Source organism: Schistocerca piceifrons, chromosome 1 (assembly GCF_021461385.2).
Source record: "Schistocerca piceifrons isolate TAMUIC-IGC-003096 chromosome 1, iqSchPice1.1, whole genome shotgun sequence".
Lineage (NCBI taxonomy): Eukaryota > Metazoa > Arthropoda > Insecta > Orthoptera > Acrididae > Schistocerca > Schistocerca piceifrons.
Window position 1 is genome coordinate 278,127,497 of NC_060138.1, and position 24,164 is coordinate 278,151,660.

General features: G+C 38.9%; 1 protein-coding gene across 6 annotated transcripts in view; it reads right to left on the reverse strand.

Annotated features, from left to right (window-relative positions):
• LOC124789025 (ATP-binding cassette sub-family C member 10) overlaps positions 1-24,164 on the reverse strand; it is a 388,717-nt gene that overhangs the window by 118,891 nt on the left and 245,662 nt on the right. For all 6 annotated transcript variants that reach the window (XM_047256314.1, XM_047256328.1, XM_047256320.1 and 3 more), the window contains 2 exons: positions 8,367-8,549; positions 7,676-7,808 (listed from right to left, as the gene is read on the reverse strand). In XM_047256314.1, the coding sequence (XP_047112270.1) occupies positions 7,676-7,808; positions 8,367-8,549 (316 nt within the window). The remainder of the gene's footprint in view (positions 1-7,675; positions 7,809-8,366; positions 8,550-24,164) is intronic.

Below are 24,164 nucleotides of genomic sequence, written 5' to 3' on the forward strand. Positions count from 1 at the left end.
ACATCGGGGAGAGGCTACAACCCTGTCTTACAACCTTCCCAACCACTGCTTCCCTTTCATGTCCCTCGACTCTTATAACTGCCATCTGGTTTCTGTACAAATCAAAAGGAAATATGTTACACTAAACCTCAAGCAAAAATTCGAAATTTTAGATACGTTAAATTGAGTTTCTTCGCAGAAAACCATTGCTGCTAAGTTCAATGTTGGACGAACAACTATTTATGACATCAAAAAGAAAGAAGATGTTATTCGACAGTACTCAAAACAAATGGATAGTGAGTTGGGAAAGCAGAAGGTTATGCGAAAGAGTGAGAATTATGAAGCAGACTCAGCTGTTTATAGATAGTTCAAACAACAATGCAGTAAAGGAATTCCAGTCAGAGGCCCAATTATAAAGGCAAAAGCAGCTGCATTTAACAAACAACTTGATGGTAGTAACTTGTTAGCAGCGAGCAAAGGTTGGCTATCAAGTTGGAAGAAACACCATGGCATTCGGCAGCCAACAGTCACTAGGGAAAGTCGCTCAGCTAAGGATTAAAATTGTGATGAGTTTGTAAGCAAGATAAGAAAGATATTAGAGGATGAAGATTTAACTGTTGATGCCTTGTATAATGCTGATGAAAAAAGGACTCTTTTACAAGATGCTTCCTTCAAAAACATTAGCTGCCAAGAACGAGAACGAAGTTCATGGTAACAAGCAACAGAAACAGCGCGTGATGTTAATGACGTGCTATAATGCAAATGGGAGTCATAAACTACAATTTATGGTGATTGGAAAATTCCAACATCCACTCTACCACTGCAGTATTGTGCTCAGCAGAAAGTGTGGATGGACAGATAAATATTCTCTCAGTGGTTCCATGAAACATTTGTACCAGCAGTGAGAAAAGAGCTAAAGAAGAAAAAGCTTCCACTGAAAGCTATCCTTACAATTGACAATGCTCCCAGTCATCCTTCAGATGTTTCTTTAAAGTCCGATGGTATACATGTGCAAGCACTCTTTCTGCTACCAGGGAACTTTGGAATCAGTTAAATGTCATTATCAATGAGAAATGTCAGCTATCTTTATTGCATCAAAATGTTCGAGGACTGAGAAATAAAATTAATGAATTAACTATCTGCATAGATGAATTAGAGTCTTCAAACCCAGCTGACATAATCTGCCTCTCTGAACATCATGTGACCACTGGTATAGAACTTTTAAGTGTTACAGGGTTTAGGTTAGCATCTCACTTTTGTAGATCAGAAATGGAGAAAGGAGGAGTTGCCACATTCATCATTTAAGAAGATAGACATTCATAAATTTTGCCGAGAACAGCATATGGAAGCATGTGCAACAGAATTAAAATTTCACAAAAAATCCTTCATAATATTAAGTGTATGTCGAGCACCTGCAGGTAACTTTAATCTGTTTGTAAACCACCTTGAAGCTGTACTGGCCCATTTAACAACCAAAAACAAAGAAATAGTGGTTGCTGGTGATTTCAATGTAGATTTCCTTAAAGACTCTCCCAATAAGAACTTATTTGAGTTAGTAATACTATCATTCAACTTAATTCCCACTGTAAAGTTCCCCACTAGGATAGCCACTTGCTCACAAACAGCCATTGATAATATCTTTATAGAAAAGTCCAATGAACAAAATTATATTACAAAACCAATAGTCAATGGCCTCTCAGACCATGACATGCAGTTCCTTCTGTTAAATGTTAATACTGAACAGGATATAAAATCTGTTAAATCTGAGCTCAAGAGGGTAATCAGTAAGCCAAAAATTGATTATTTTAGGACACTCCTCAGAGACATTCACTGGACTGATGTTTACAGTGCTCATGGCATGAATAAAAAATATAACATTTTTGCTAACAAAGTGCTTACCTTATTCGAACACTGCTTTCCCCCAAAACTTACCAAGGTTAGAGCAAAGTCTACAAAGAAGCCATGGGTTACTCGAGGAATAGGGGTATCTTGTAAAACAAAAAGAAAACTGTATCTGTCAATCCGAAACATTTCCAATGTTGATGCTATAGCACATTATAAGAAATACTGCAAAATATTAAAGACTGTAATACGGATGTCAAAGCAAATATATTACAAGGAAAAGATACTCAAATCAGATAACAAAATAAAGACAATATGGGATATAGTGAAGGAGGAGACCGGTAGAACCAGACATGAAGAGGAACAAATAGCATTAAGAGAAAATGATACATTGGTGACAGACGTGTATAGTGTTGCAGAACTTTTTAACAAACATTTTATAACTGTTACTGAAAAGATGGGGTTGTCAGGTTCGGTAGATGCTGCTATGGATTACCTTAGACCAAACATTTCAAGTAACTTCCATGATATGAATTTGATCCTCACTACCCCAACAGAAATAATGTCCATCATAAAATCTTTAAAATCAAAAACATCTAGTGGGTATGATGAAATATCAACAAAGTTAATTAAAGAATGTGATTCTGAGCTAAGTAACATATTGAGCTATCTGTGTAACCAGTCATTTATTAGTGGAATATTTCCTGAATGGCTGAAATATGCTGAAGTTAAGCCACTGTTTAAGAAGGGAGATAAAGAAATAGCATCAAATTTCTGTCCAATTTCACTGTTGCCAGCATTCTCAAAAATTTTCGAAAAAGTAATGTACAGTCATCTTTATAACCATCTTATCTCAAATAACATACTGTCAAAGTCACAGTTTGGATTTCTAAAAGGTTCTGATATTGAGAAGGCTATCTACACTTACAGTGAAAATGTGCTTAATTCATTAGACAAAAAATTGCAGGCAACTGGTATATTTTGTGATCTGTCAAAGGCATTTGACTGTGTAAATCACAATATCCTTTTAAGTAAACTAGAATATTATAGTATAAGAGGAAATGCTGCAAAATGGTTCAAATCTTATATCTCTGGCAGGAAACAAAGGGTGTTACTAGGAAAGAGACATGTATCAAGCTATCAGGCATCATCCAACTGGGAACTAATTACATGTGGGGTCCCACAAGGTTCCATTTTGGGGCCATTACTTTTTCTTGTGTATATCAATGACCTTTCATCAGTAACATTACCAGATGCCAAGTTTGTTTTGTTTGCTGATGATACAAACATTGCAATAAATAGCAAATCAAGTGTAGTCTTAGAAAGATCAGCCAATAAAATATTTGTGGACATTAATCACTGGTTCCTAGCCAATTCTTTGTCACTAAACTTTGAAAAAAACACACTACATGCAGTTCAGAACTTGTAAGGGGTGTCCCAAGAGTATGTGTCTAACATATGATGACAAGAAGATAGAAGAAGTGGACAGTGTTAAATTCTTGGGATTACAGCTTGATAATAAATTCAACTGGGAGGAGCACACCACAGAACTGCTGAAGCGTCTTAACAAATCTCTGTTTGTAATGCGAATTTTGTCAGACATAGGGGATATAAAAATGAAAAAGCTGGCATACTATGCTTACTGTCATTCCATAATGTCATATAGGATTATTTTTTGGGGTGATTCATCAAGCCAAGCTAAAGTTTCCCGGGCACAAAAACATGCAGTAAGAGTTATATGTGGTGTGAACTCAAGAACATCCTGCAGAAGCCTGTTTAGGGAACTAGGGATACTAACTACTGCTTCCCAATATATTTATTCCTTAATGAAATTTGTCATTAAAAATATATCACTTTTTCAAACCAACAGCTCAATTCATGGAATCAATACTAGAAATAAGAATAATCTTCACAAGGATTTAAAGTCACTTAGTCTTGTACAAAAAGGTATGCATTATTCAGGAACACACATTTTCAATAACTTGCCAGCAGCCATGAAAAGCTTAACAACCAATGAAATTCAGTTTAAGAGAAGCCTAAAGGATTTATTGGTGGCCAACTCCTTCCCGTTGATGAATTTCTTAGTAAAACCAAGTGATTTGTATATAAGTACAACATAACTTCTGCACAATTTCAGTGCAGTAATGTGTTCATTTAAAATTTGTGTGTGTGTGTGTGTGTTAGTATAATCTAACTTCTGCACCATTTCAGTGCAGTAATGTGTTCATTGTAAATAAGTATTACAGTAGTTGTATTACCTTATAAATAAATAAAAAACTTTTTTATTTTAAATTCAGTGCAATAGTATTTGTAAAATGACTCTTAGTGTTCATTAAAAAATGACGATCATTCCACTTGGGACCTGTGGAATGGTACATTAGCTTATTTGTTTTAGTTGTAAATATTTGTCATGTATTGTTGTTTTTCTGACATGTTCCACATCCTGGAGGACCTCCTCACTACAGATCAATCGGAATGAAAGTAAATCTAATCTAATCTAATCTAATCTAATCTAATCGACGTTCACTTCTCATCTACTTGCTGAACGAAAGTGAAAACAGCTCTATCGAAACTATGCTGAAGGCATGGAAAACAATTAACATACATGGTGTTGTTTTCCAAGCAGCCGAAGCATGGGATAAAGTGGAGAGCGCTACCTTAATGAAGAGCTGGAGGAAATTGTGGCCATCCATTGATGCCGAGTTGGATCCAGTAGTGAGTGACAGCAATGAGCCAGTCAATTCGGCATTATCAATTACTTTGTACACTGACATGTTCCACAACCTTCCAGGAGGAGAAGAAATTCATGATATTTTACTAAGTGGCTGAATGAGGAAATTTTAAGAGATGAAGAAATAATCAAAAGTGTGCAAGAAAGTAATGATGAAAGTGATGAAGAAGAGGACACAAAAGGAGAGAGCATGAAGACGTCTCACACTGCTGTTGCTGAAGCTGCTGAGGTCTTCCTGGAGCACATTATGCAACAACCAGATACATGCAGTACCACTGTAATGTTTCATAGTGAGTGATATGACTATATAATTATGTACCGTATACACTCAAGGACTAAGTTTTCTTTGAAAATTAATGTATTTTTGGATTAATAAATAAAGTATGTCCTCTGTCTTTTAAAATTGTATCCTTCGGTTTAATAAAGTACAGTACACTGTATCCCCTATGTTTTCCAAATAAATAAAAAACAAACTAAATGAATAAAATAAATTTCAGACACTCAACAATCTGGCACTTCTGCTAATGCAGCACCCATATGCACCAGGAATGGCCAGATTAGCGAGAGTCTAGTGAACCTCCAACCAGTCTCCCGAAGACATAACTTGGACTCTTCATTATTTTCCTCCTTCATGTTCTAATAGTTTTCCATTAAGCATCAGCATTACTCTGATGTGTATAAAGTTGTTAATGGTGAGTATTTGCCAAATCATGATCAGAGAGACCATTTATGACTTTTTCTCCAGTGGTATGATTAGCTCTACTCAAATCCACAAAGAAAATGTCAATTAGAGTGCTGGAAGTGGCAGTAGTTCAAGTGGAAAAACTGACAGTGGAGACAAGTATGCATCAAATTTCCAAATTCTGCCTTAGAAGATGAGTCTACCATGAAATGGACATTAAAATTTCCTGTCACTTTAATGTCCCTATTTTTCCTTGTTAGATACAATAGTACAGAATCTTAACAGTCTTATAAACATTTAAAAATTACCAGATGGAACCCTGCATACTGCTACAATTGCCAATTTCTTGTCAGCTTCTGCTACTTCAGTAACACATACCTCAAAATGTCGCTCCACACAGTATTTTTGTACATCTATTGTATTAAAGGACAGATGCTTTTTCACATAAATAGCTACCCCACTTCTGCTCATATGCTTTCTACTATATGAGGTAGCTAATACATAGTTTGGAATATTGAGCATTTCAATGCCAACAGTGATATGGTGTTCTGTTACGCAGGGAATGTGAGCACAAATTGCACCTCTTGGTTCATCAATATTTATTATCAGTTGGTCCAACATGCCAAACAGGCTTTGAGTAGTTTGGTTGAATATTGTGAGCTTATTATTAATGATGAATCTGACAGAGCACTGAAAGACCTAAGGCGAAACAAGGCCCCAGGAGTAGACAACAATCCATTAGAACTACTGACAGCCTTGGGAGAGCCAGGCCTAACAAAACTCTACCATCTAGTGAGCAAGATGTATAAGACAGGCGAAATATCCTCAGACTTCAAGAAGAATATAACAATTCCAATCCCAAAGAAAGCAGGTGTTGACAGATGTGAAAATTACAGAAGCAAAATACTAACACGAATTCTTTACAGGCGAATGGAAAAACTGGTAGAAGCCAACCTCGGGAAAGATCAGTTTGGATTCTGTAGAAATGTTGGAACACGTGAGGCAATACTGACCCTATGACTTATCTTAGAAAATAGGTTAAGGAAAGGCAAACCTACATTTCTAGCATTTGTAGACTTAGGAAAGCTTTTCACAATGTTGAATGGAATACTCTCTTTCAAATTCTGAATGTGGCAGGGGTAAAATACAGGGAGCGAAAGGCTATTTACAATTTGTACAGAAACCAGATGGCAGTTATAAGAGTCAAGGGGCATGAAAGGGAAGCAGTGGTTGGGAAGGGAGTGAGGCAGGGTTGTGGCCTCTCCCCGATGTTATTCAATCTGTATCTTGAGCAAGAAGTAAAGGAAACAAAAGAAAAATTTGGAGTAGGAATTAAAATCCATGGAAAAGAAATTAAAACTTTGAGGTTTGTCAAAGACATTGTAATTCTGTCAGAGGCTCCAAAGGACCTGGAACAGCAGCTGAACAGAATGGACAGTGTCTTGAAAGGAGGATATAAGATGAACATCAACAAAAGCAAAACGAGGATACTGGAATGTAGTCGAATTAACTCGGATGATGCTGAGGGTATTAGATTAGGAAATGAGACGCTTAAAGTAGTAAAAGAGTTTTGCTATTTGGGGAGCAAAATAGCTGAGGATGGTCAAAGTAGAGAGCAAATAAAATGTAGACTGCCAACGGCAAGGAAAGCGTTTCTGATGAAGAGAAATTTTTTAACATCAAGTATAGATTTAAGTGTCAGGAAGTCGTTTCTGAAAGTATTTGTATGGAGTGTAGCCATGTATGGAAGTTAAATGTGGATGATAAATAGTTTAGACAAAAAGAGAATAGAAGCTTTTGAAATGTGGTGCTACAGAAGAATGGTGGAGATTAGATGGGTAGATTACATAACTAATGAGGAGATACTGTATAGAATTGAGGAGAAGAGAAATTTGTGGCACAGCTTGACTAGAAGAAGGGACCGGTTGGTAGGACATATTCTGAGGAATTTAGGGATCACCAATTTAGTATTGGAGGGCAGCGTGGAGGGTAAAAACCGAAGAGGGAGACCAAGAGATGAATACACTAAACAGATTCAGAAAGATGTACGTTGCAATAAGTACTGGGAGATGAAGAAGCTTGCACACGTTACAGTAGCATGGAGAGCTGCATCAAACCAGTCTCTGGACTGAAGACCACAACAACAACATTGTTAATGCTATGGTTGGTTGAGGTGCTGCCACTGTTCAGACTGAGATTTATTTCCTTTTACATACCGGTATGATAGGAGAAATTTTCTGCAGGGGAGGTGGAGCTGTTGCACTGGTAACACTGACATTTATTGGAATGGACTGTATTACTTACATACTGATTGGAACCTTCTCCATTCCCCTCACACACTACTCAGTAGGTGAGAGAACATCAATTATTTTACAATATCATGTGAAATTATAATGCTTAAACAAAAACAACAAAGAAACTGAATTCATTTACATTCTTACCTAATAGACTGAAGACTTGTGCAAGAAGGATGTTGAGTATAAATGGCAACGAATCATCAACAGCGTATGTGTCTGAGGAAAATCTGTTCAAAATGCGTCCCAGAGGTGTGGTGTCAAAAAATGATACTTTTGCCTGTAAATTACACAGAACAATAATAGGATTTTTTCCTTTATTGTAGAAAATATCCAGTGATAATTTAGTCTGCCAGAATGTGTTACAATCTGCTGTTAGTAATACAATCTGTATGCTTATATTCAAATCAGTCCTGGATATTAATACAAACAGCTTCTTACTTACAACAGGAGATCTGCATCATACTTCTATAATACATGGGCAGCACTGATTATATCAAATGTATGCCATGGAAAGAAGAAATTTTCTTTTCAGAAAGAATTTCACTAAGATCATGCAAACAAAGTGGATTGCAAGATAATTTTTATCATTTCCCATCATCTATAAAACAGTAAAACTAATTTTCCATCATAATATAAATCTTTTTCTAATTAGCCACCTTTTGTACAGTGAATAGTAACACACAGTGCACAGAAGACAGAATTTACAAAAACAGTGCTAAAGTTACTGTCATGAAAGAATACACAGGATATACAGAGAAAAAAATCTTTCCATTAGCTTATCATACACTCATCTATTTTACACAACAAAATTTTAAAATTAATTCAATATATTTACCCTTATGATGATATTCAGAAGACGGCGGTGAATGATCACAGCAGCTTGAATGCCACCCCATGCAAAGAGGAATGCTCTTGCTAAAGTGAATATAAGATTACTTGCAGCCAGAGAACCATATACAGTCAAATAAAAGTTCTGGTCTTGATCTGTTGAAACATTATTGTTGCTGGCTTGTGTAACCTAGTGCCCAAAATAATTGATGCATTATCAAACCAAATGATTAAGGATTATTACACCTGATACATATTCCAATTAAAATATAAAATTAAAAATGGAATTTAAAAACTGAATAGTAAAGATATAAAGATACAACATTTAAAGCACTCCTTCATTGTGAGAAGGTGACATAAGACAGGAGAATGTACATCTGATGGATGGAATGAAATTCACTTCAAATCAGAGATAGTAGAGATACAGGAGGAAATCCAAAGTATTAAGAGAGGAGAATGAACAAAAACTAAAATACAAAAAAGAAAAGAAAAATGGTCATGTCCTCAAACAAATCAGTGTGGACTGGGATGGTCCATTCGCTAGCCAGATCTTCTGGATATTTCTTCTCAGAACTTATTTTCTGAGAACTGGCTTTCCATCTATTAGATTTTCATGCATGCTGGTTTTTTCTCCTCTTGCCTTTTTGCAGTTTATTTTCTCTGTGTATTTAGATTTTGCACACTCTGCATTTTCTCGTCAATGCAGGTTCCATTCTTCGTTTAACTCATCTTATATATTTTTTAAGTTTTAGAAAACAAGAAACACAAATAGACATATGTGTGAACATAGATTACTACTCACAAAATATATGAGCATTAAACAGCAGACAAGCACAGTAAAAGGACTGGTTAGTAAGTGGACTTTTTAAAGTGCTTTGTCAAAAACCTATCAGTAATATTACACAATTATCACTTTCTTGTTTTATTAGTTGGTTTACTTTTCCTTATTTGCTCACATTATTTTCCCAGCTCTCCCACTGCCTTCCTCAGATTTCTGTTGCATTTCTTTATTCATTACTAAACAATGGGAAGCCAAGGATGTAATAATAATAACAATATGGAAAGGGTAGATTGTTACTCACCACATAGAGAAGGCATTCAGTCAGAGGGGCACAATGAAAACAAAAAAAGAGCTACACATTCTATATCGGAAGTGGAGGAAACACACACACACACACACACACACACACACACACACACACACACACACACCATCTGTAGTCTCCAGGCACTAAGGCCCAACTGCAACTGTGCAGTCTAGTTAGAGAAGGTAGTGGGGTATGGAAGAGGTTTGGGGCAGAGAGGGGAAGGGATAGTAAGATAGGGGTGGAGGAAGATGCTTATGCTGTCTAGGGCTGCTATAGTCGAGCTGGCACAAGAAGATCCCTGACAGTTGCAGTGGGCTGGATGCAGTCACTTCGTGCAGGTACCTCAGCCAATCACATAACATGATTTCTTCAAATGTTTCTATGGCAACACCTCAGTGTTATCACAGGCCTATAGATGGCTTTTGTTTTCACCTGCAGCTGTTTGCCCTTCACAATTTAAAGCTGGCAACAGCACAGTTTGCTGTCAAGCGGATTTTTATAATTACTAGATAACAGGTGTGGCATTGTGACACTACGCTGGGGGGAGGGGGAATAGGAGAATGGAGAAGGGGAAAGGGCTATGTCCATACTATGGTAGGGCAGAAGGCATGTGTAGTACTGGAGTGGGAGCAGGAAAAGGTATAGGCAAGTAGAGAACAGTGACTAGCGAAGGTTGAGGACATGTGGGTTAAAGGAACAAAAGATGCTTTTCAAGGAGAGTTCCCAGCTGTTCAATTCAGAAAAGCTGGTTTTGGTGGGAAGATTCCAGATGTCACAGGCTGTGAAGCAGTAGTTAAAGTGGAGCACATTTTGTTGTGTGGCGTGCTCAGTAACTAGGTGGTCCAGCTGTCTCTCAGCCACAGTTTGGTGGTGACCATTCATGTGGACAGACAACTTGTTAATAGTTGTGCCCATGCAGAATGTGGCACAGTTGTTGCTGCTAAGTTTGTAGATCACATAGGTTGTAGAGATAGGATGTATGGGACAGGTCTTGCAAGGTCTACTGCATGATCATGAGGCAAGATGGTGGGAGCATGGGTGGAGTAGGGAAGGACAGGCTTATTGCTTAGGATAGGTGGGTAGCAAAATTACGCAGCGAGAGGGGAGGGTAGGATAGTAGGGAGGATATTTCTCATTTCAGGGCATAATGAGAGGTATTTGAAAGCCTAGTGGAGAATGTGATTCAGTTTCTGCACTCCAGGGGGGCATGGACTGCCAAATGTGCAGTAACCACCAGAAAGATCGCGGGAGGTGCACATCGGCACGGCGCATCACGGACGGTAGTTGCCGCAAGTAGAGTCCCATCCACCAGAGGGCACGCAAGAATTCGGCCGAGCCCTTTGTCAGCGGAACAACAACAACAACAACAACAACAACTCAGGCAGCACAGGCCGTGCCCAGTCAGTTCACACCGGGCATGCCTAGAAAACATTTCCCGGTGTCGTCGACCTTCCGCGGCCCGCTTCGCTGAAGGAGTTACAAGCTTTTTTAGGCAAGATTGCCTATTACCATCAGTTCATTCCCAGGGCTTCCACCATCGCCCACCCCCTGTACTGCCTTCTGCACAAGGGTGTTCCTTTTGATTGGTCGCCTGCATGTGGGCGAGCGTTCACCTCGTTGAAGGGCCTCCTCACGTCAGCGCCTTGTTTGGCTACTTTTGATCCCCATAAGCCGTTGGTCCTGGCTACACATGCTTCGCAGTATGGGGTTGGGGCGGTCCTGGCCCATCGCAACGCGGATGGTTCTGAGCAGCCACTGGCGTTTGCGTCTAAAACTCTTGGTCCCGCACAGGCCCACTACTCCCAGGTGGAAAAAGAGGCCTTGGCCATTGTCTACGCTGTTACCAAGTTTCACCCTTTCTTGTATGGCATGAAGTTTCAGTTAATCACTGACCATAAGCCGTTAATATCGCTATTTGGCCCCGTCTCTCAGATTCCGGATAGGGCGGCCCACAGACTACAGCGCTGGGCCTTGTTCCTCTCTAAGTACCATTATGACATTCATTTTTGCCCTACAGGACAGCATGCCAATGCAGACGCTCTTTCCCGTCTTCCAGTGGGCCCGGATCCCAAGTTCGATCGAGAGGAGATTATGTGTTTTCATTTGGATGTGGCGTCCCGCCAAGCAGTTGATGGCTTCCCGATCACTAGTTCTAGAGTCGCCAGGGAAACAGCAGCTGACCCGGTTCTCCAGCAAGTAGTTCACCTCATTCAGCAGGGGTGGTCATCCCGACCTCCTGGTCAGGCCTCGGACCCTCTCCCTAATTATTTTGTTCTACGAGACCGCCTCTCCATCTTGGAAGGAGTTCTCCTTCTGGCTACCGATGATACAGCTCCTCGCGTGGTTGTTCCTGCAAGTTTGCGAAGGGAAGTCTTCACGTTATTACATGAGGGGCACTGGGGTGTTTCCCGTACTAAAACCTTGGCTCACAGACATGTGTACTGGCCCGGTATTGACAGAGAAATTGAGCACTTGGTGGCCACCTGTTCCCAGTGTGCGAGCCAAGAGGCATCTCCCAGGTCAGCGTTCTCTTCATGGCCGCCTGCAACCCAGCATGGGAACGTGTTCACATCGATTTTGCGGGCCCGTTTCTCAATGGCTTTTGGCTCATTGTCATTGATGCTTATTCCCGATTTCCATATGTGGTTCGCTGCTCCTCAACCACTTCAGAAGTTGCAATCCAGGCACTAGCAAAAATCTTTTCTGTGGAAGGTCTGCCAGTCATCCTGGTCTCGGACAATGGACCTCAGTTTATTTCGCAGACCTTCCAGGATTTTTGTAGGCACTTCGGTATTCGGCACGTTTGCTCTCCCCCCTTTCATCCACAATTGAATGGGGAAGCTGAGCGCATTATGCACACATTTAAGATGCAGAAGAAAAAGGATGTGCATGAATTTCCTGCGGAGGAGGCGTTGACGTTTTTCCTGATGGCATACCGGACCACACCAATGGGAGAACGCAGCCCCGCAGAGCTCCTCCACAGGAGCCAACCTAGGACTCTGCTGCACCTCCTCCGGCCCGGTCCTCGCCAGTCTTCACAAAACGGAGTACCCGGCTTTCCACCAGATATGTCGGTATGGGCACGTGGGTTTGGTCACAATCCACGTTGGATGCCGGCGATGGTCCTGCGTCGAATTGGCCGCCAGCTCTATACCTTGCAGACGGGGGACCTGGAGGTACGTCGTCACCAAAATCAGCTACGAGAAGGAGTGCAGTAGCCACCAGAAAGATCGCGGGAGGTGCACATCGGCACAGCGCGTCACGTATGGTAGTTGCCGCAAGTAGAGTCCCGTCCACCAGAGGGCACGCGAGAGTTCGGCCGCGACCTCTGCCAGTGGAACAACAACAACAACAACTCAGGCAGCATGGGCAGTGCCCAGTCAGTTCACATTGGGCATGCCTAGAAAACATTTCCCGGTCTACGCTAAGTGAAGTGCGACGGAAAACGTGAACCGTGTTACTACAAAATGATTATTTCCATTTAAATTCAGACATTGTTTCAAGTTTAGCTCTTACACACACCCTTCCAACTGCTTACACTAACGTTTCAGTATTAAATTTGTACCTTTATTGTCAAACTGTTGGTACCTCAGACTCAATTGTTGTGCTTCATGCCTCTCCTGACAAATTTTATAATTACTCCTTCTCCACACAGCAACTGTGTATCTTCCTTTTTACTGCCTACTTGTCTCTTACTATGAAGTTCATACATTAAAATTGCTGATAGCTAGGTGCTTCATGTGTGCATTTGTCAGGCCAGCTGTAGTTATTTCTGTCTTAGTAACTGTAAAGTTGACATTCCTCTTCTGTTCCAACCCAAAAAAAGTGTGACTACATTCATGAAATAATAGCTCACAATCCAAGACAGAACAGTAAGATGCATATCCTATGTCACTGTATTTCTGTGGATTCAAAAGGGCTTGTGATTCTGTTGACAGAGCAGCTCTGTTTGAAATATTGGAAGAGTTTGGTGTGAATGATGAAACAAAACAAAAAATGGCAATCACTAATAAACATTAAACCTAAAGTTAAAATTTTAGGAGAGGTATCTGAAGCTTTTGATGAAAGAACATGTGTTAGACAGTGAAATGCCAGTTTCATTCAACTGTGTTCTTGAAAAGGAGATCCAAATATAGGAAGAACAACTCAGAAAGAGTGGAGTAAATGGCCAATTCTAGTTCAGATGAATGAAAACAGGATATGCTAGAAAACTTTTGAACATGTTTACCACAAAAAACCTCTCCTGTGCAGGCAGCTCAAAGGAACCAGAAGTGAAATGAAAGAGACGAAGATTGAAGAACATGAAATTCTGAACATAGATATACAGTATTCAAAATAAGGCTCTATAGTCCCATCTCCAAAACTAAAAAACAAAAGTTTTCAAAAGTTTGGACACATGAAAAATTAGTGGAAAAATGAGACATTAAAGTAGTAGCAGTTATTTATGTGGTCCATGGGAGGCCCAAATTAAGTAAAGAAGCTTCAATTGTAATAACATCATACATCAATAACAATGTTCTGAGGATTACCACGAACTTGCTTTTTGGAACAAAGACAGTAAATCCATCATTTTGTGGCATTCGCCTTCAAGCAAATGTTAGATAAGTTTCAAAAGTATGCCGGCCAGCGTGGCCGAGCGGTTCTAGGCGCTTCAGTCTGGAACCGCGCGACCGCTCCTGTCGCGGGTTCGAATCCTGCCTCGGGCATGGATGTGTGTGCTGTCCTTAGGTTAGTTAGGTTTAAGTAGTTCTAAGTTCTAGGGGACTGATGACCTCAGATGTTAAGTCCCATAGTGCTCAGAGCCTTTTGAACCATTTTTCGAAAGTATATGGATGATTCACATCATCTTAAGAACAACCAGATGGTAAAATGTATCAATACAAAGTGGAAGGGGAAAATCAGTCCAAACTCTTTATTATGAGAGGCATGAGGTCAATAAACAATTTAAAATCAACTATTAACAACAACAAGAATTAAATTCCTTTGTTACTAATAACACACTACTATACATATTTAAAAATCTGCAGGCTTTCAGTGCCAGTGGCTCCTTCTTCTGGCAGAAGGGCTGATGACGAAGGAAGAGAGGTGAAGGCAAAAGACTGGTGAAGTTTGAGAAATGAGGAGAGTTCGCAAACATTGCCCAGAAACCTGGGTCTGGGGAGACTTACCAGACGGGATGAGAAGGACCTGCACTGGACAAGATTTGAAATTCTGAGAGCTTAAAGGTGGAAGATAGGGTAATACACAAGACAGAGATTACTGCCAAAACATCATGCATGAGTTAATAAGAGCAGAAATCTAAGAGTATTATTTGTGACAGAGGTGGGGAAGAGGGGTGGGGCAGGGATATACAGGAAGATCAGAAAATGAAAGATATAGAAAACTAAAAGGATGTAAAGAAAGGAATAGTAACTGTGAAGAATTGCTGAGAAGGAAGAAATTAAAGTAAATTAAGGCCAGGTGGGTAGCCAGAACCAGAGACATGTTGTAATGCCAGGTCCCACATAGAAATTTCTAAGAAACTGGTGTCTCGAGGAAGACTCCAGATGGAACGTGTGGTGAAACAAGCACTGAGGTCACAACTGTCATGTTATACAGCATGCTCTGCAACAGAATATTGTGTGGTGCTAGTACACACCCTCTGCATGTGTCCATTCATTCTAACTGATAACTTGTAGTAGTCATGCTGATGTAAAGAGCTAAACAGTTTTTACATAACAGCTAGTATACAACATGTATTATTTCAAAGGTGGCTCTCTCTTTGATAGCATACGTTTTTCCAGTTACAGGGGTGATATCGGTGGTGGTAGAAGGGTGCTTAGGAGGTTTTACAGCGATGACACTCACAGGGATAGGATCCATAGGGTAGAGAAATGACTGCAGAAGGAGCATACAGTCCTGGAATTTGAGGGAAACACATCCGTTCAGAGGCAGACTCTTTGTAGCAATAAATCATCGTTGTCACCTCAGTCATCACTGGACGTAATTATCCCACCACCCCAGTTCAAAAGCATATTTCTCGGGTCTTCACATCCAATCCTGGTACTGCTTGTCCTTCTGCAAAATAACTTAGGCGTACACCGCTTGTCACTCAGTATGACCCTGATCTTGAATGTATTAATCAGATCCTTTGACAAGGCAATGACTTCCTAAAGTCATAACCTGAAATGAAGTCCAGTCTGTCTGACATTTTGCCCACCACACCTAGAATACCCTTTTTTTCACCCTCCTAAACTCCACAATATCCTTGTCAGACGCTATGCCCCTTCTGCAACTATTTCCCTAACCTACGTCTCCTACACCTGTGAGTGTCACCACTGCAAGACTTGCATTGTGCACCATCCTAAACCCACCCATACCAGCCGTATAACTAGCAAAACATATACTGTCAAAGGAACAGCTACTTGTGAAACGACACATGTTGGCCATTTGTGAAATGACACATGTTATATATCAGCTGATATGTAAACACTATTCAGCCCTTTACACGAGCATTAGTACTACCAATATCTCAGTGATGATGAGTGGGCACAGGCAGGGGTGTATATTGGCAACACACAATACCCTGTTGCAGAGTATGTTGTACAATATGACAGTTGTTATCTTGGTGTCTGTTTCACCACACATGCTATCTGGATTCTTCCCCAGACAGCAGTTTCTCAGAACTCCGCAGGTGGGAACTGGATTATGACATCTCCTTGTAATGTCTTTGGCCTCAGCATTTCTTCACAGTAACTATTCCTTTCTCCAATTCCTTTTGTTCTTCTATATTTTTCATTTTCTGGCCCCATCTGTTCTTGCATGCCCCCCCCCCCCCCCAAATCTTCCCCCATCTCTATCACACACAACCCACTTCCCCCTCATAGTGCCAGCTACTCATGGCAAGATATTTTCAGTGGGTGAAAGATATGGTGGACATGCTAACTACAGTAACAGTCAAACATACTTTGTATTGAGGATTTTTGGGACAGCAAGAGCAACATGTGGTGTTGTGTTATCTTGTTGAAAGATACATTCACTGTGACCTCAAAGAGACCTTCATACGTCACAGGTGTAATAGTTATTGTCCAAATTATTGGCTACGCTAACCAGAAGTGATCGTGTTGTGCACCCAATGGCACCACATACCATCATGCCAAGGTGCTGGGGCTGTTTGGTCCTGCAAGGCATTCAGTATGGCTCTCCTGAACCTGCAGATTCCACATTTGCATGACAGTTAAGCATTCTCCAGCAATGCAAGCAGACATATCAATGAATATTAAACAGCAGTCTTGATAGGCCATGATCCTCCCACTGTCAGAATCTGACACGTGCTGGAGGACATTTCTACATCTTACAAGAGCATAACACAGTTTTCTCTCAAATCACCAACATTCGGATGCAATTTCTGAATGAGAAACCTGGTGAGTTATCTTTCCTTGTCTACAGAATGTAGATGTCATTACTGCTACCTATTTTGTGGAGTTCTGCTGGAATGCTAATCATCTGCATGTCAAAGACACTTGATGTCACTGTCATGTTTGTTACTTTCCTCCTCCATGGTGTTGTAACTTACTGGCCAGCAGCAGAGAGAGACAACTTCCATTGTGAAATATGGAAGAAGTGGTGTTGAGATGGGCACATGAGAGGGTGAGCAGGCAGAGAAGTTCCCAGATCCATCTCGTGACATTTCAGACCTTATGCAGAAAGAAGATACTAAATATTGCCATCATAAAAATTTGAGTTGGTGAAAGACAAAGTGTGTTAACTCTCTATTTTCTTATTCTTTTAAACAGGGACAGGATCATTTTCAGCAAGAGGCGCACTATTAACCATAGAAACAGTGTTCCCAACTCACACACCCAGCAACCATGTAGGTGCAACCCAAGTTTCTGTTGTATCTATCTCCTGACAACTTAAGTGGTGTAGTTGGGAGTCAAACCACTGTGCTTGTCACTGTTTTGAATTTTCTCAACTCACTGTGGGATTTTATCTTCCGATAGGCCCAATAATATGATGTTACCAGTTTAATTGTTTTAATTGTGGTCAGTGTGATACAACAAGATTTCTAGTGAGAAAGACATCATCAAGGAACCAGTTATTTGGGAACATAATAGACCCAGCATTGAGTACTTTCCATCACATTCAGAGTTATCCAGTGCCAGTTTTTCTTATTTTGTAATTACTTTACATAAAAAATAGTGTTTCAGACCTTTCATCAATATCAAGTACAACATTGTAGGCATAACAATAGTAGATACATTCATAACCTGAAAATCGAGTTATATCAATTGCCCTTTTAATACGTTGTAGCCTAAAAATGGTTCACATGGTTCTGAGCACTTTGGGACTTAACATCTGAGGTCATCAGTCCCATAGGCTTAGAACTACTTAAACCTAAGTAACCTAAGGACATCATACACATCCATGCCCAAGGCGGTGCGGTTCCAGACTGAAGCGCCCAGAGGTACTCGTCCGCTCCGGCCAGCTTTTGTAGCCTAAAGTAGGCCTAAGACCTATAACCATTTGGCCTAATTAAAACAAGAAGCCTCCAAAAAATAACTCTAAGCATAGACCCATTTTAAAAGATAATGAGAGTACTTCCTCATAATTTCATTAGATTTCCTAAATTTAGAATTACTAGGTGTGTACAAAGAAATGCATTTGACTCTTTTTTGAAAATATCTCTCTCTGCTCAAAATGCATTGTTATGTGGCCTGGTAAAGCAAAAAATGCCCATGTAACTACTGGGGGAAGAACCGAAACAGTATACCAAAAATACTTATCGGAAACATTTAGAATCTCTGATAGTAGAATGACCTGATCCATAATGAAGGTAAAAGTTGGAGAGTCTCAAGGTGAAGTAAAACAAGTCAAGGAAGTACTTAGTAACAAAACTCAGAATGAAGCATAGTAACAGCATGTGATCACAGAGCTTCATTGCCCTCTTATCACACTGTGCTAGATCCCACGACCAAAACAAGATGTTTACCAGAACACTTGAAGATGCTCTATAATTTGTACTGGCAACATGTAGAAATTCAAAGAAGAGAGACAGTTGCAGAACACATTGTTGTTGAACTTTTAACAGTGAGTTTAATTTGCATTTCCATGGTCCTCACAAGGACATGTATGTACAATGTGATACATTTCCTAATATTCTCACGCATTCAACAAATGCAGAAGAAAAGGTAAATCTTCAGCAGGACTATGAATCACGCCTATGCAAGACTGGAAAGCATGGAAACCAATTAAAGTGTACTCCAAAAAATCCATTTCTGATAGCTCCAACTATGCCTTTTCTTTTGACTTGGAAAAGTCTCTGTCCATTTCTAGACTAACTTTTTCAGTAGCCTAAGACAAATGTAATTTATATGTTTACAATTTGAGTTTCCACAAACTATCATCCAAATTAAGATGCTGGGATGCAGTGGCTGGGTCTTGAGGTTCACAAGAAATTGGTGTGTGTTTGGTCAAACACATCAAAACGAGTCGAGTGCCCTCTGCAAAATATGTTGTAATGTACAGTTATACCCATACAGAACAGGAATTAGAAAATGTCTACAGCATTAATGAAACACGTTTTAAGTGAACAGAATAACACTGTAATCATACTCTAAAAGTTCATGCAAGAGGCCATTCCTGATTCTCCGACAATGATGATTTTGCCTTAACATATGTCAAGATATTTCATTCCAATCATTGGTACAATATTATTGCCAATTCAAGGGAAAAAATCCATTTCATGTTACTGTAATGACAAACAATGGCTACTTCTTTATGGATAAGCTAATCATAAAAAGGAAGACAGACACTGAAAAAAGTCCATTGCTATTGCTAAATGTGCATTGGATTCAGTACTAAAACAGTGAACCATTCACAACCTTTTCAAGGAAATCTGTTGCAAAAGAGAACAAGGACAAAGACGACCCTTTGCCTTCAACACACTGGTTTATCAACACTACTTTCAGAATCTTCTTTCTTCTCATTATGCTAGAACATTGGACCACTGAATGGAGATTATAGTATTGATGAAGAGTAACAAAGAGTATGTAAAATATTCACATACACTGTCACTGACTGACATATATATTTCTATAGGAAATGAAACTGTTAAGATGTTTTAACTTCATGTGGGCCCTTACATTGGTCGACAACTGGATAAAATCTATTAAAATAGTTAATCTAAATTAGAAAAAACCATTCTGATGACGTTTATAATAAAAAAGTAATAAAGTAACGTTGAATTTTTTCATAACAAACCAAGTAAATCATTAAATATCTCAAAACAGGAATAATATGAGTTACACCAATGTGCTCTAAGGGGCTAATTTACTAAAGCCTATTTTTCTGACAGTACTTTATAATACTCATGCCAACAAAAATGCTGATTAAAAGCTTAGAAGCCAACTGCTCTATCACATATGTGCTCTTCCCTCAATCAGGAATGATTGGCCTGTAGAGGAATAGAATCATGTGACACTGGCTAGGCACTTAGGTCATGTACTACAATAGGAGAATGTGTTCAAATGTACAATTTGGGCCAAAACAGTATGATGAAGGACACATGTAAATAGACCACTTGGTCTTATATCCAACAATTTAAAAAATAATTTAAAAGTTAACACATGAATTATTGCTAATCAATAGTATATATCAGTTAGAAATTAAAATATTCAAATTTTTAATGAATAAGCTGCATTTATGTCAGAAGAAGCAAGTGAGATAACTGTGAATCAGAGAATATATATTATGATGACACTAAGTAACCTGATTTTTTTAAAAAAAACTGTACTGAGTATATTCTCAAACTCAATTACTGTAAATAAGTTATGAAGTAAAGGAGTCATCATCAAGCACATGAACAAGATGGAAAACTTTGCTAGCTATTGAAAGAATCCTTTTTGGAGCTAGAGTGTACGCACACACACACACACACACACACACACACACACACACACACACACAGGTGTGACTTGTGCCAATTTAATACGATGTGCCAAGATTGCAGTTCTGCAGCTTGATAAATGTATTGGGTGGAAAGGAGGAGGGGAGGAGTTTGGGAGGGAGGATTAGGTCAGATGGTTGATCACTGGGAGGGAGGCAGCAGCTGTGAAGGACAGAAATGTGGCACAGAGAGGCAATACAGACAGGTAATAGGAAAGCAACAAAGGCAAGAGAACCAGTAAGTCTGTGTAGTGCATGGCGATGATGAAATGGACAAGTATATTGGGAGTGGTACAGGAAAGGGGAAGGGGAGACTGTGGCAAAGAGGGTGTGTGTGAAGGTTGAGTGAAGTTAGTATTGTGAGACGGAGTGGAGGCCAGGATTGAGGCAGGAAGATTACAGGAACAAAGGATAAGTCCCATCTGTGTAGCTCAGAGAAGCTCATTTTGAGGGTTGAGAACCAGAAGATATGGGTTGTGAAAATCCATCAAAATTGTTCATGCTGGGCTCAACAGTGTGTTCCACCCAATATTATCATTGGCTGGAACAGCTGAAGCATATCCTTCAACAATTGATCACAAACCATGGAAATAGGGAATATGCTACGCACAATCTTTCCCATCCATCCAACAATCAACGCAGTGTCTTAGTGTATCCTTATTACGCACCCACACACAATTCTTTGCCACATGGTTTATATTCCTGTGGAAAATACAGGTGCAAAAACTGTCCGATACACCTACCCAGTACATCCTTCTCCAGTTCCACCACACACCCATTCCATCGCATTAGAGAAAGGTCCACCTATGTATGTGGTCAGGTCATATACTAGCTTTGCTACAATTTCTGCATCACACTTTATGTGGACATGCCCACCAAACAGCTATCCACCCAGATGAGCACCCCCACCAACTGTGGCCAACAGCAGAGTAACAATTATTAAGCAATTTTTCCCCAACTGTCAATTTGCAGAACTGCAATCTGGGCACTGTGTATTCAACAGGCACAATAAGCTCTCTGTGCATGCACACAGGTGTGTGTTTGTGTGTGTGTGTGTGTGTGTGTGTGTGTGTGTGTGTGGGCGCGCGCGCGCGCACACGCACATACTATATTGTAATTGTTTCCTTTACACCTAAGTTATTTACATTCTACCAGGACTTTTCATTACCACAATTATGGCAAATGTTTGCTGAAACTCACCGCTATTTAACAAATTAATGTAATATGAACAATTCATTATATTGAATTTTCTTTCCTACAACTAGTTTTTAATAAGAACAATTTGAGGATTCCTAGTAAAAGTCATACTCTTTTTTTCATCATGCTGCTATCTACTTCATTTCACCCTTGCAATATCAAGAGAGTGGGGAGGAGTGGAACAGATACTTTGTGCCCAACTTCTGAAAATATTGTAATCTACGTATATTTTATAATTTAAAATTTAAAAAAATATTTATTGGTTTTAATGAAGTCTTCTACCACATTCCAAAAATGTTGTAAGTCTTTATGTTAAATTTAACCCATAAGTTTAAGTCTCAGTGGCAGATGGGCCATTTCACAATGAATGTCATATTCAATGTTTTCAGCTTCAGGATGCCCTTACAAATCAGTATCTCTTTAAAGTGTATATGTTGAGTAAAAGTCAACATTAAATAACAAATTCTGTATTTATAAAATTATTTTTTGTGGTGGTCACAAAGCAAATCCCTCCCTATCCCCAACCCCTCCACCCATCAGTAATATGCATTACTGAAAGTGTGTTGATATTTATAAGTGTGTATTAAAAGATTCTACTTACAAATCAGCACCTCTTTAAAAATTCTGTGATTAATGTAAGCAAACAACAATAAACAAAATTGTTTTAGAGTGGGCATAAGGTAACCCCCCACTCGCCCTGTCTTGCAAGAGTTAAGGAATAAATTTACATAAATGTTTTGCTACTATATCAATCAAAGTCCGTGATGGAATAACAACAATATTATGGAAAGGTTAGTTTGCTACTCACAATATACAGAAGACTCTGAGTCATACATAGGTACAACAGGAAGATTGCTATACATTTCAGCTTTTGGCCAAAGGTCTTCTAATGAAGTAGAAAACACACACACACAAGTTCTTAAACAATAAATGCTTGGGTAAAGACAGTCTTCATTTAAATAGGCTAGGATCCAGAATTCTCACTAAAATGTTCGCTGATACATGTAAAATTCTGAATAATAAGGGAAACTTGTAAGTAATGATGGGGATGGGAAACAGTGTTTGCTAACAAAAACGGCGAGACCAAAACAGGACCCGAGAAAGAGTAGGCCTATGCCTGAACCCATAAATAAAAAAAGTGTGTCCATGTATAATGCACTTGAATATAAATGGTCTCAGTGCCAGCTTTTCAAACAAAAATCATAAACTTGATGACTTACAAATTATTCTTTCAGAGTTTAAAAATATTAAAGTTATCTGTCTCAATGAACATTGGCTTACATGTGGTAATATTAAAATTCTTAATAAAATCGAAAATTTCGAATTAGCTAACAGTTTTTGTAGACGAGAAAAATCATGTGGAGGTTCTTGCATACTTACTCATTCTGACATGAAATATGAAATAAGGAACGATTATAATCATTTGAATAAAGAATGTATATTTGAAAGCTGTTGTATCGAGTTAAGGGACCTAAATGTCTCAGTAGTTTCTATTTACAGAGTACCAGACAAAACTACAATTGAAGCTTTCCTGCTCAAATTTAAGTGCCTTCTTGAAAATCTTAATAAAGAAAAAAGGAAAAATATTATAATAGCTGCTGATTTCAATATTAATATCATAGCTGACAGCAATGATGTGTCCAAATTAAATGACTTAATAAAAAAAAACTTTGGCTTCAAAGCAACCTTCATGCAACCCACTAGAATAAATGCACAGTCAGCAACCTGTATTGATAATATTTTAACAAATTATGTGTTTGAAGACGTTAATAAATTTTGCTTAGATTTAGGAATCTCTGACCACTCCGCATTATTCATTGAACTATCAAAACTCTATAAACAAATTTCATGTAACAAAAGCCACATGAAAAGGAACTTCAATGAAAAAAACCTAACTATATTTAGCAATAAGTTAAGAGAGGTTGAATGGCCTTACAACAGCTGTATCTCAAGTAGTACTAACTTTAACAAATTTCTTGGTAGCTTTCTTGAAATATTTAATGAAACTCTTCCACTGAAAACCAAATGTAACAAAACGACTAGGAAGATTAAATGGATAACCCAGGGTATAAAAATTTCTAGAGCCAGAAAGAGTCAACTACATAATTAACTGAAATATAACAAAAACAGACATTTTGCTGTGTATGTGAAACATTATAAAGCCATATTCAAAAAAGTTGTAAAGGCAGCAAAACAAATGGCAAACAATAAGTTTATTTTACAACATAATAGTAAGACAAAGGCAGTGTGGTCTGTTGTCAAATCAGAGTTAAGTGTTCAAGTCAGTAGTAATGAAATAACTAAGATTAAAGTAGATGATAATGTTGTTGTAAACCAAGCTGAAATATCAGAATGTTTAAATGAATTCTTCATAAATGTAGCAAAGTCAGACGTTTATGTAGCAGGATATCAGAGTAAAGTAAATCTCTTTGGACTCGACCAAGAAGCTGAGTATCTCACAGATTTTAAAAACGTCACAATAAATGATGTGAAAAATGTTATATTGTCATTAAAAAATAAAAATTCTGCTGGGTGGGATGGGACACCAAATAAAGTGTTAAAGCAGTATATGACATAACAGCACCCCTGCTAGC